Source organism: Crinia signifera, chromosome 3 (assembly GCF_055691185.1).
Source record: "Crinia signifera chromosome 3, ASM5569118v1, whole genome shotgun sequence".
NCBI classification, from domain to species: Eukaryota; Metazoa; Chordata; class Amphibia; order Anura; family Myobatrachidae; genus Crinia; species Crinia signifera.
Genome location: NC_139219.1, coordinates 19,795,982 through 19,809,613, shown reverse-complemented (window position 1 = coordinate 19,809,613; position 13,632 = coordinate 19,795,982). Strand labels below are relative to the sequence as shown.

The 13,632-nt window shown below is 44.4% G+C and overlaps 1 protein-coding gene across 2 annotated transcripts in view; it reads right to left on the bottom strand.

Annotated features, from left to right (window-relative positions):
* Positions 1 to 13,632, bottom strand: part of MDGA1 (MAM domain containing glycosylphosphatidylinositol anchor 1) — a 309,099-nt gene that overhangs the window by 156,950 nt on the left and 138,517 nt on the right. For both annotated transcript variants that reach the window (XM_083175431.1, XM_083175432.1), the window contains exon 4: positions 2,268 to 2,464. In XM_083175431.1, the coding sequence (XP_083031557.1) occupies positions 2,268 to 2,464 (197 nt within the window). The remainder of the gene's footprint in view (positions 1 to 2,267; positions 2,465 to 13,632) is intronic.

Here is a 13,632-nt window from a genome sequence, read left to right as displayed (position 1 = left end):
ACCCCTTGGATACACTGTGCATATGCCCTGACACTGGCAGCTCTGTGATTGGGTAGTTCAGCAACCAATCATAGCAAAGTACAATTCTATCACGAAGTACGGCGCAGTAAAGGGTAAGTCCCTGCATTATGGGGGCTGCTGGCTCTCTGAGTGCCAGGTATGATTGCTACAGTATCAATGGGAGAAGAGGGTGCCCAAACCAGTACCGGCCATTTGTAAAACATTTTCACAATTAAAAGCCCAGCACTGACCTGCGAAATGTAACAGTTCGCCTTTAAACGCGCCGTTGGTTCCACATAGTTTAACTCTATTTCCCGTCATCACAGAAATATGGACATATAACGGCTTATCTGTATCTAAAAGTGACATTGTGAATGACAGACAGCACCATCAGGCGGCAGATGACAATTTAACCTCAGCGCTGTGTATGGGACACGGAGAGGATCTGTCACTTGATGAACGGTGTTTGGATCTGGCTGTTAGTATTGGCCCATTACCCTTCAGAAAACACCTATTTATCTGTCTCTCCTCCTGGTAGAATGATATCCCGAAGAGATGGTGAGGACATGACGGAGCCTCTGTCAGACAAGCCGGATAAGAGGGGAAGATAGACTGACATGGTGACTCTTAATAGCTAACATCGTTCTGAGATCCTAATGGGGCTGTTACTTACCAAGGAGATTCATGTACATATTCCAACATGTATTAGTGGGAGCTTCCATATTGATGGTTAATCCAACTGCAATCCACAGACAAAGGACCAGCAACCCAATAGCCCAACTTGTGGAAAACTTCTGAATACTGTTCTACCAAGAGTGATGTGGGAGTGCTACACTAACAGTTCAATGAGTCCACACATTGGCCCATTCAGGTACGTTTACACATTTACTGATTGGCCGCTCGATGTGTCACTCAGAGCTGGGCAGGCATTTGATTTGCCCACACAGCTGTGACCTCAACCCCTGCAGCAAGTGCATGTTCGGTCAGTGGCATTGTCACACACACCCCTCCTCAACCTTCCCCAAATATTAGGGCTCAATTTTTTTTTTTTTAAACAGCTCTACATATTCCAGCTTGTTCTAGTTGTAGACCCCTAAAAACTACTGCTCTTATTTTCCTGCTGTTTCCTTTGTATATATAATTCTTAAACTGTTCATTGGGCTCAACAAACTATTTATATGGTCCCTACATTTATTAAAATAAAATTGAACTCAGAGCTAGATAAACCGGCTCTTTGAGACTAGCAGGTCACATTTCCCAGACCACCTAGCCGGTGCACAGGTGCAGTCATTACTAACTGTCACATTTCCTAGACCACCTAGCGGGTGCACAGGAGCAGTCATTACTAACTGTCACATTTCCTAGACCACCTAGCCGGTGCACAGGAGCAGTCATTACTAACTGTCACATTTACTAGACCACCTAGCTGGTGCACAGGTGCAGTCCTTACTGTCACATTTCCTAGACCACCTAGCAGGAGCACAGGTGCAGTCATTACTAACTGTCACATTTCCTAGACACCTAGCCGGTGCACAGGTGCAGTCATTACTAACTGTCACATTTCCTAGACCACCTAGCCGGTGCACAGGTGCAGTCATTACTAACTGTCACATTTCCTAGACCACCTAGCTGGGGCACAGGTGAAGTCATTACTAACTGTCATGTTTCCCCGCCCACCTAGCCGGTGCACAGACGCAGTCCTTACTGTCACATTTCCCAGACCCCTAGCTGGTGCACAGATGCAGTCCTTACTAACTGTCACATTTCCCAGACCACCTAGCTGGTGCACAGGTGCAGTCATTACTAACTCACATTTCCCAGGTGCTGGTGCACTGCAGATGGGGGCAGATGTAACGTGCAGAAAGAGTTCGATTTGGGTGGGGTAATATTTGCAAGCCACATGCAAGAGCAGCCAGTATTTACCCTGCACAGAAGAAATATAAACAAACTTGCTTCCCTTGCATGACAAACATGAATCTGGTTCATTGTGGGAAGCCAGTATACAAGAAGGTTGAGGAGCAGAGAAATGGAGACTCATTCCACTCCGATCACAGAGAATGAGACACGAGAGCGCGGGAGACAATGGGGTAGGCGAATGTCTCACATACACATGCATCCCACTCTCAGCAGGACACGCCGGAAGCAAAGACAACCGTTACTCCGCCTGTATAATTACTTTCAATACAGAGATATCACCAAACCTCCCACGGACACCACAGATCATGTTCTAGAGGATTTAACCATCAAACATGGTCACAAAGATGTACCTGTGTGTATAGAGGTTCGTAGATGTCTACACCGTTGTCCTGATTGTGCGAGAGGATCTCGGTTGCCCGTTTCCAGATGAAGCGAGCAGGCGGGTTGGAGCTGACCGTACAACGAAGAAAGACCGTCTTCTCCTGGTAGAAGCTCCCTCGTACATCACTGATGGTCTGGTGAATGGTTAGAATGGGTTCATCTAGATCTAGAAGGTAGCGGAGGTTATAAGTATCTGTCATATACATTATCATTCAAGAACACAATGTATTGCATATTAGGGAAAGGCAGTGCGGACAAAGGGCCTTATTTTGGTTCATTCTTTCTGACAAAATCCTTCTTAGATGGGCAAAACCATGTGCACTGCAGGTGGGGCAGATGTAACATGTGCAGAGAGAATTAGATGTGGGTGGGGTTTTACTTCAAAGTGAGATCTAAATTGCAGTGTAAAAATAAAGCAGTCAGTATTTACCCTGCACAGAAACAAAATAACTCACCCAAATCTAATTCTCTCTGCACAAGTTACATCTGCCCCCCCTGCAGTGCACATGGTTTTGTCCATCTAAGAAGGATTTTGTCAGAAAGAATGAACCAAAATAAGGCCCAAAGTGTGATAATAAAAAAAACCACACTAGTCGTCCCAATACGAGGTTACATAGTCAACCCATTAAACAATCCGACCTTTAAAATGTTCGAAAAACCTCAAAGAAACAACGTCCAATCAGAATTTGTCTATCATTCTCAAAGAAACAACGTCCAATCAGAATTTGTCTATCATTCTCAAAGTAACAACGTCCAATCAGAATTTGTCTATCATTCTCAAAGAAATAACGTCCAATCAGAATTTGTCTATCATTCTCAAAGAAATAACGTCCAATCAGAATTTGTCTATCATTCTCAAAGAAATAACGTCCAATCAGAATTTGTCTATCATTCTCAAAGAAATAACGTCCAATCAGAATTTGTCTATCATTCTCAAAAAAACAACGTCCAATCAGAATTTGTCTATCATTCTCAAAGAAATAACGTCCAATCAGAATTTGTCTATTGTAACTTAGAATATGATAGAATCTCATTGGTTGCTAGCAGCTTTAGTAAATTGATGCTTAATTCTAAACTAGACCTGTTCCCTCATTAGTTTGCATCTCAGGTGACGTATAATCCATTGTTTATTTGTATAGAATATGACATTCGGGTTTCGGTTTTTTTCTGTTTATTATAAAAAATAGAATAATCCCTTTTTATTTGTAGGTGCCGCTGTCAGGGGAAATATGTCTTTACTTCTCTCCAGTAATATATTCTGGAACACAGAGAAAGTGCAGGGAGCGGATAGCTCAGTCTGCACTTATCAAAACCACACACCTTCCGCTCCCTCTGTGGATGAAACGCGTCATTATCATCCGTGTGACTGACACATTTCTGTAATCGGGGAAAGTTCTTCAGTTCTACAAATTGATAGGAAGGACGGTGGGTGATTTCATGGCTGGCTCAGGACATCTGCCGGTTTGCTGAATTTCCCATGTAAATAGATTCTTGGTCTCTCCTTGATGTGGGTATTAGCAGTAAGTGACCTTTTGGCGGCTGACAGTGCCAAGTGTAAAATAGAAATGAGGGCAGATGGTTCTGCTACGCACTGTGCATACACCGAATGCCTGAACACAAAATACTATACTATCTCTTCAGACACATATTGATCTAAAGCGTTAGGCGGCATACATAGACATTTTGGCTTATTATGTATTTATGGCACACGCTATTTCAGGAAATTAGTGTGCACATCGTGTGGGTGGTGTGAGGTGTAAGGCTGGATTACTGAGGACACAGCTGCAGGTGTCTTGGGAAATTATATAATGTTAAAAGAGGAAATGAGGCAGCAGAACGCCGCAGACTTAGAATTATACAGTGGGAGCAGCAGGATCCCCAGCAGCACAGACGAGTATCAGGAGACGAGTGAGGTGTTAGTGAGGACAGGACTGCAGGTGACAGTGACATGATGTAAGGACGAGATATGGAAGAAGCAGGAATCCACAGACTAGTGTAGTGGCGCCTTGTGTTCCTTATCAGTCCGGGGGTGGTGCCATGTGTGCCGTATTAGTCCAGGGGTGATGCCATGTGTGCCATATCAGTCCATGGGTGCCGTGAAGTGTTCCGTATCAGTCCAGGGAAGCTGCCCTTTTTTTTTTTTTTTAAGAAAAAAGTTGTTTTTCTTTTACTGCAAGGGTACTGTTAAGTTGGCCATATTAGTCCTGTGGTGCCGCCATGTGTGTTGTATAATTCCAGGGCTGCCAACATGTGTGCAGTATAATTCCATGAGGTTCTCCCATGTGTGCCACATTAGTCCAGGGGAGTTCCCTTTTATTTATTAAAAAGTTTTTTTCTATTTTACTGCAAGGGTGTTGTTAAGTATTCCGCATCAGTCCAGGGGTGCCGCCATGAATGCCGCATCAGTCCAGGGGTGCCGCCATGAATGCCGTATCAGTCCAGGTGTGCCTCTGTGTGTGCAGTATCAGTCCAGGGGTGATGCAAAGTGTGCTGTTTCAGTCAAAGGGTACGTCTAAGTTTGCCGTATCAGTCCAGGGGTGCTGCTAAGTGCGCAATATCAGTTATGCGGTGCTGCTAAGTGCGCAGTATCAGTACGGGGTGCTGCAAAGTGCGCTGTATCAGTTCAGGGGTGCTGCTAAGTGTGCTATATCAGTCCAGGGGTGCTGCTAAGTGCGCAGTATCAGTACGGGGTGCTGCAAAGTGCGCTGTATCAGTTCAGGGGTGCTGCTAAGTGTGCTGTATCAGTTCAGGGGTGCTGCTAAGTGTGCTATACCAGTCCAGTGTTTGTGCCACCCACTTATGTTGTTTAGCTAAGTCATCCAGCCTCCTCTGTGCAACCTTTTGGCCTAAAAAAAAAATACAGATCCAAAGTCAAAACCCGGGAAGATGGTTTTGGCAAAAACTAATCCAGATTAAAAACAAAAATGGAGATCCAAAACCAAAACCCAAAAAGTGTCCGGTGCAAATCCTTACTTTCCAGGTGTAAGTAGGGATCTGCACCGGACACTTTTTGGGTTTTGGTTTTGGATCTCTAACACTTGCCTTCCACTCTTGTACATTTGCCTTCCACCTGGCTGTCTCATAAGAGATTTAAATCAGTGAATGTTGGGTAAAAGTCACATTATTCCCTATATTACTGTGCCTCCAACCATTCTGCATTACAAAGAAAGCTGCATTAAGCTACCTGGAGCTGGCATTAGCTGCTGGTTTCCTATGAGGCTGACAGGAGGAATCAGGTCAACAGACTCCTGCAACTAAACCAATGTACTTAATCTTACAAACTCCACAAATATGTCACTTCAATTAAAGATGGCCACAGTGCCTTCTTACTTTCCTGAATGAAAGCTATAACCAGGGTCAAATGAGCAGTTAATTGGAAGAAATTAAGAAAGCTCAGTGTAGTGGATGGGAAAGTACTATGACCTGACTTTGATGCATCATTAGCAGCTTAATCAGATCCCAAAATGGAAAATGAACGTGAAAATAGCGGAGATGTAAATGAGTGTAGTGAGAATAGAAGCGGCCCGACTCTGCGTATGTGAGGTTTCCACCTTTGTACTTTACGCTAGCTTCTCCGCCAATAATGACCCCCTGCGATCTTGTTTCCAAAAACTATATACTTGAACAAAGATGGAAAACTTAAATTAAATGGAGGCACAAATGAATTCACATGTGCTCAAGCAGTGATATCCTTGAAACTTAGGCCCTTTTTCTGGTTGACTCGCAAAGGCAAATTCCTTCTCAAATGGACAAAACCATGTGCGCTGCTGGTGGGGCAGATGTAACTTGTGCAGAGAGAGTTAGATTTGTTTATGTGCTGGGAAAATACTGGTTGCTTTAATTTTACACTGCAATATAGATCTCACTTTAAAGTAAAACCCCATTGTGGAAGGATAACGGAGTACCCGGAGAAAAACCTACGCAAGCACAGGGAGAATATACAAACACCACACATTGAGACCAGTGGAGGGAATTGAACCCAAGACCTCGGTGCTGTGAGGTGGCAATGCTGACCACCCTACAATCGGCACCTACTGTACTTTAACCAACTTTTGATTTACGTTTTGCTTCCATACATTGCCAGGTTTTCTTTCCCAGATGTTTGCCCGACTTTAGTGTCCCTTGGGGACCGAGTTTGGGAAAAACTGCCCTAGGTTTTTTTTTATAGATCAAACTGGGAGGTCAGAGTACCTGCTGCATTGGATGAGGGAGGGATACCGCTATAACTCAATGAATGTCTCCCAGTAAATAAACTAGAATTAAAGTATTAGACTTTATTAGACTTTGGGTTCCAGTGCCTGTGTTTTGTGTCTACAGTATGGGAATTGGATGTTATATTTACAGTATGTAGGGAACAGAAGACATTGAGGGCCAGATGCACTAAGCTTCAAAAGTGATAAAATGGAGAGTGATGGCGTCAGATTCATATTACTCCCCTTCAGCGCGGAATTCTGGTTGCTTAACCTGACAGACATGCCCATCTCACAATTTAAGAAATCCCTAACCAGACACCTACTGAATGCAGCCAGAGCGATTGTACCTTGTCATTGGAGAGCTACAACATCCCCTCCCCTTTCTCAATGGTTCCGTAGAATTGACTTCTACATGTACATGGAAGACCTCACATCCTTTTTGAAATATTCAAATCAGACTTTCAACGCCACATGGTATAACTGGCTTACATTCATTGAATCCCCTGATTATTCCCTACACACCACGTCTGGTCAGGACACTATTGGGTAGTAATCCTTAAGTAAATCCATCTCCCCCCCCCCCTCCCCCCTCTTTTCTTCCTCTTCCTTCCTCTCTTTATTTCTCTTATTAGACTTTTGTTGCATTTTTTTCCCTTCTTTTTTTTATGTTGAATAGCTCAACTGTATAAGTGAAATATAAACAATCTCTTTAATTTGACAGATGAGCACAATTGCATCTTTACGTTTTGCTCAAGTAGTGCGCACTGTCTACGCCAATATCTTTGTATGTTTTGGAAGTACACCGTATTGTTCTATCTTGATGCGGTCTTGCAACTTTAATTCAATAAAAATTGATTTCATTAAAAATAAATGGAGTGTGATAAACAGCCAGCCAATCAGCTGCTGCATGACATTTTCCAAACACAGGGCCTTATTTTGGTTCATTCTTTCTGAAAAAATCCTTCTTAGATGGGCAAAACCATGTGCACTGCAGGTGGGGCAGATGTAACATGTGCAGAGAGAATTAGATTTGGGTGGGGTTTTACTTCAAAGTGAGATCTATATTGCAGTGTAAAAATAAAGCAGTCAGTATTTACCCTGCACAGAAACAAAATTACTCACCCAAATCTAATTCTCTCTGCACATGTTACATCTGCCCCCCTGCAGTGCACATGGTTTTGTCCATCTAAGAAGGATTTTGTCAGAAAGAATGAACCAAAATAAGGCCCACAGTCTGTGACATAGCAGGTCGGAGCTGATTGGTTGGTTGTTTATCACTCCCCATTTTATCACTTTTGAAGTTTAGTGCATCTGGCCCTTGATAATTTCTGATCAATGGCATTTTAAATATAAAACTGGAATCTACTGTAAGAGCAGAAACCATACTTGCCTACTTTTGAAAACTAGTTTCAGGGAGATTATAGTTGGAAATAGAATTTTGCACAGCGCCCGATTGAGGGGCGTGTCACGCTCCACCTAAAGGGCGTGTCTAGTCCCATATATGGAGAGATTGTGAAAAGAGATTGTGAACGTGGCACCTAGAAGCGTGGCTGTGTACTGCTACATTATGAGAGGAATCTTGTAAAATGACTTATATGCAAATGTAGATGAGCCCCAAAGCCGTTAGTAAGAGCTACTATACTTGGTAAAGTGCTGGGAAATGGTGCTGATGAGTCAATGTAACTGTATCTATCTCTCATACCTGTTTCCCTCAAAATGGAACAGTGTAATGTGGGCTAGGTGACATGAGGGAGATTGCTAGACTAATGAGGGAGAGAGGGAGATTGCTGCTATGTCAGGGAGTCTCCGGCAGAATGCAGGAGGGTAGGTAACTATGATGTAACAGTGTAATGTGGGCTAGGTGAAATGAGGTAGATTGCTAGACTAATGAGGGAGAGAGGGAAATTGCTGCTATTTCAGGGAGTCTCCTGCAGAATGCAGGATGGGAGGTAACTATGATGTAACAGTGTAATGTGGGCTAAGTGACATGAGGGAGATTGCTAGACTAATGAGGGAGAGAGGGAGATTGCTGCTATGTCAGGGAGTCTCCTGCAGAATGCAGGAGGGGAGGTAACTATGATGTAACAGTGTAATGTGGGCTAGGTGACATGGGGGAGATTGCTAGACTAATGAGGGAGAGAGGGAGATTGCTGCTATGCGAGAGAGTCTCCTGCAGAATGCAGGAGGGGAGGCAAGTATGGCAGAAACATACAAGAAGCCAGAAGAAGAAGGTGCCTAATTCATAACAGGGCGAATTCAGCCCGCTCCGATTTTTGAGGGTCTGCACATATTTGCGCGTGTTCAGACCACGACAGCGAACGGCCTCTGCCAGACACATACTCGCCGGGTCATTGTTTGCAGGGGGTTTAGGGTTGCGAGCAGATGGTGGCGGGAACAGGCTTGCCCATGGAAAAGCCCATCGCTTTATGGCCGTCCCCATGTAAACGCTGGGAATTCCCATGGGCACGCGGGCGGGCCGATGCCTGCTGGGGTCAGGCAGCTGACATCACAGGATGTAAGCCGCCCACCCCATCTTCGTCCAGGCGCACGATACTAAAACTAAGTTTTCACTGACTTCTATTTGCGAAGGCAGGATAAATAATTTGATGGTCGGGACCATTGAATGATTTCTCCTGCATTGGAGGCAAGCGAGGGGATGTGATTCCGTTACCCGGCGGAGAGGGGGTAGGTGGTGTTCAGACGGGCAGCGAGCGGCAGCACAGGCGCTCCGTAAGCTGCGATGTTCACAGCTTGCTGAGGTAACCTGAATCGGTCTCAAGGTTACAATAGCTAAGGTGGGAGCGAATGAGGTCACATATAACAAGCTGAATCCAATGCCACCAACTAGACACAATACCATTCAGTCCTGACGATTCAGGTGTTAAATAAAAAGGGTTAAAACCCCTGGTACAAGCAGCGAGTAATCAGACAGAGAGATAAATTAATGTAATGGAACAGGCTGATCGATGCAAATGTCATACAGTAAAACAGAATCCTGTGGTAACTTTTCTCTGTCTCATCAGTAAATGAATAATCCTCTTTAGTGAGCCAATTCCCTTATTCCTTTCATCTCTGGTCTGACCCCTCTCAGATTGATGAGACTACCGTCCCCGGCTGCCGGGGTGGCAGGACTGACATATTAATTGTAAGAAGCTGATCTTCCCTGACCAGAGCCAACTGAACAGAACATGGACCCGCTCTACAGAGCACTTGAATAAAAGAACAATTTAGCAAGAACAAATCTTTATGGAATATGTAAATTAGGAATAAGAATAAAAAAGTTAACGTATAGGTGACAATAAACCTCGAGCATTTCTTACCGATACATCCATTTCTGAAAGCAGGAAAAGCCCTTCACACTGTCTACAGTAGGAAGGGCTACCTGCTTGTTATCGCCGTCGGTAACCAGTTGATGAAGAGGGCCTTTTATTATTTTTTTTTAGCAAACATTGCGGTGGGACAGGTACTGCTTTCGTTATGGGCATCAATAGCATTAATAAAATTAACCTTAAAACAGAATTCTTTATAGTGTCATGAACTTATAGAAACCCATCTGAAAAAGGCTTCCTATCCCCGCACACACAAGTCACACGGAATTTATGATACACGCCCCCAAGGATTCCAAGACACTCCCAAAAGTCAGAGTGGTTCAGCATGATCGCAATGCTGCACCCAGTTGCCACACATATTTTTACAGCAACTCATAATATTTATTTACTTAAATGTCCTAATACTGCAGAAGATATTGCCTTGGCGTTTAAGGCCTTCCCTTTCCCATGATCGGCAAGTGTATGTCGGATGCAGCAACCATTTTGTTTGACAATGACTTGCATAAATGATTACAAAATGGCGCGAGGATTGTGATACTGAAGTAAAAGTGAACGGATGTTACAGAAAATTGTTTTGGTTTTATAAACTTGCGCCGTGTTAATTTCTTCTGACTGTAACTCAACTCGGAATTCAATGTTCTAGCTGTAGAGTGTCGGAGAGTCCGCGTATCGGCAAAAACAGTCGCAGATTGTCGAAAAATGTCTGTGAATTCTACAATCCACAGCGGTTTCCTTCAAAACAAATCCAACTTTTTTAGAAGTAGGAACTGACACCCTTCAATGCTGTCGTGAAAAATGGGCACAGGTTTATACCCCCATTAGTAGCACTTAGAGTCATTTATTCAGCCCAGCAATAGAAAGATTAGAAAGATACAGTCAGATTATTGCTTGCCGGGGAAGAAGAGAGGATGATAATTTTGCAATATTTCGCCGTTTCTATTGGTAAACTCATTTGTTTTCATTGCCTTTGTGATCCTTGAAGCAAAATACATAATTATTTCTCCGGCCATCCTGCTGAGTCCAGTAGCGGAATATAAGGGCCGGCGGATACTTAGATCTTCCCAGGGCCCACAATGATCTATAGGAGCCTGCCCGCAATGGAAATATAACTACATTTATAGAACTGGAATAAAAATGAGAAAAAAAACTTGAATTTTTGAAAGAAATTAAATTGAAATAAGACACACGGACATCCCGGCGAGATCTAATCAAGTGAGTTTGTGCATGATAACGAGATTCTTACATTTAGAAGCAACCCATCTGATGACTGTTGCTCCTGTCAGCTGGAGGCTCCTGTTCTGTTGTTTATGAAATGAAATTGGAACAGAAAGGTCTGGATTGAGCCAGGAGACAAGCAGAGAGCGGGGCAGAAATGGGATCGGGCGCAGAGACAAGAGTCGTCTGAACTGTCCCAGATCCATAGGGACAGATGGTTGGAACTCGGGATCCATCTAAATTCCTCGCTCGTCTTTTGTATCAGAAGTCATCCAAGCAAGGTGTCACTGAGCCCCCACAGCTCAGGAATAAGTCAGGCAGCTGGCACGGATATTGCTGGGTCCCCGTCACTCTTACCATTCGCTGACTGATTCTAAGCAGAGACGGCTCTTGCGTTAATAAGGGCCAGATGTACTAAGCTTGAAAAGTGATAAAATGGAGAGTGATAAACAGCCAGCCAATCAGCTTGTAACTGCCATGTCACAGGCTGTGTTTGAAAAATGACAGGTAGTAGCTGATTGGCTGGTGCATTATCACCTTCCATTTTATCACTTTTCAAGGCTTAGTACATCTCGCCTTAAGAGAATAAGGAGCCGATTTATCACATCATATACGCATGTGCTGTGATAATATCGGTACAATCCGCAATGCAATCATTTATTACATCGCATGGCTATATGGGGGTTAGCTTCTAAGAAAAATTTCCTGATTATGAGCTACACTGCCGCCATTACCACTGGCACCCCCTTCCTGTTGCAATAGAACCCCCGTTCTCACTGCTGATCAGACTTACCAGCCCCCTGTGATTGGTGCACCTGGAGGGCTACCTGCTGATATGACCTCCGATGCATTACCATGAAAATGCTGGGCGTTGCCATGGTAATCGGCCAGTGATGTGGCTTCCCTCAGAATGTGCACGGACACCTACGGTTGCTCTGAGCAACCTTAGATCTGCGTGCACGTTCCACATCATTTGATGGCCGGCGACCATCAAATGATGTAAGTGTTCCCCCGCAGGCTGCGAATGGATGTTTATGTAAAAACACTTCTCAGCAGATCGCATCGTATGCAAATTGCATGCAAATTGTATGCAAATATCGCATGCGATTTGCATACGATTTGCATGCAATTTTTATACGATTCGATATGCGATTTAACACACCCTTACTATCCACGTCCATGCGGTAAGTGTCCTCCCGGCCTGTTCATACCCCCACTATCCATGTCGGCGCGGAGTTGATTTTATAAAGCGTGGCGAGTGCAGCGAGCCCCGCGAGGGTCCGCTTAAAATGAGCACAAAACGTGGCAAGCGCAGCGAGCCCCGCAATATATTTGACGTGTATTCCGCGGCCCCTCGCCACACTTTGGGCTCGTTTTAAGCGGACCCTCGCTACGCTCGCCATGCTTCGGGCTCGGTGGCTCGCTGCGCTCGCCACACTATATAAAATCAACTCCACGCCGATGTGGATAGTGAGGGTATGAACAGGTCGGGCGTATGCGTACCGCATCCGCTCGCCTCGCTTCGGGCTGACGTGGATAGTGGGGGGTGTGTTAAATTGCATCACATATTGGGGGTGTATGCATATTGTATGCAAATTGTATGCAAATATCACATGCGATTTGCATACGATTTACATAGGATCTGCTGGGAAGTGCCGTGAAACTAAACAAGTACCAAAACTTCCATTCGCAGCCATTTCATGCAAACACATTTGCGTTGGTGGGGGCCAGGCCACCATTCGCAAGGTGGGGTTTGGCTGACTGGCAAGGATGCGAATTTGCATCAGAACGAATTAACCAAAATAACCCCCAAAATCTCCAGTTTATCTTTTCTCCAGGCTTAATACATCTGCCCCTATGTAAGCTGGAAAGGGTGACCGTTACCTAGAATATTAGTGTTACTTGGTTTCTTGCAGGGAACCTACTTTTTGCAGATCCCGCTCTGGGGAAATGTATTTTATTTCTTTCTCTGGGGAACCAAGTTTTACGCAGACCCTCTGAGACCAAGTTATAGGCAGAACCACAGGAAAATTTAGGTCCTTATTCTGGTCCGTCCAATCCCCCACGCGTTCGCACAGGGGACCTAGGTTTGGCATCTGCACATGCGCAGAAGACGGGTGTGAATCGGCACGGTGCAAGTTCGCCATCCCATTCGAATCCACCAGACTGGGCGGGGGGCAGCGGGTATCAGCGTGGGAGTGCCCAGCGTTTCATTGGTGTTCCCATAAAAATACTGGGCGTTCCCATGGAAATGAGGCAGTGACATGGTTGCCGGGGGGCGGGCAGATGACATCACCGTGTATCAGCTGCCCGCCCTGTTCTCATACAGGGACACGCAAAATGTAGGCACCTGAGAGTGTCTTAGTTTTGCGTGTATGCTCGTCCACCCATACAAGGTTGTGCATGGAGGTTAATGCAAAACATCCATTTGGTTCAGAAACCCTCCTTAAATGACTAATTAGGCACATAGAAGTTTTTAATTATTACTTAATTGGGCAATAATGACATAATTTTTATTGATAAAATGCAAAATGATGGCAATTGGGGTAAAAGTTATATGACAGGTACTTTATGAGTATGAAAAGTGTTTTTAAGCT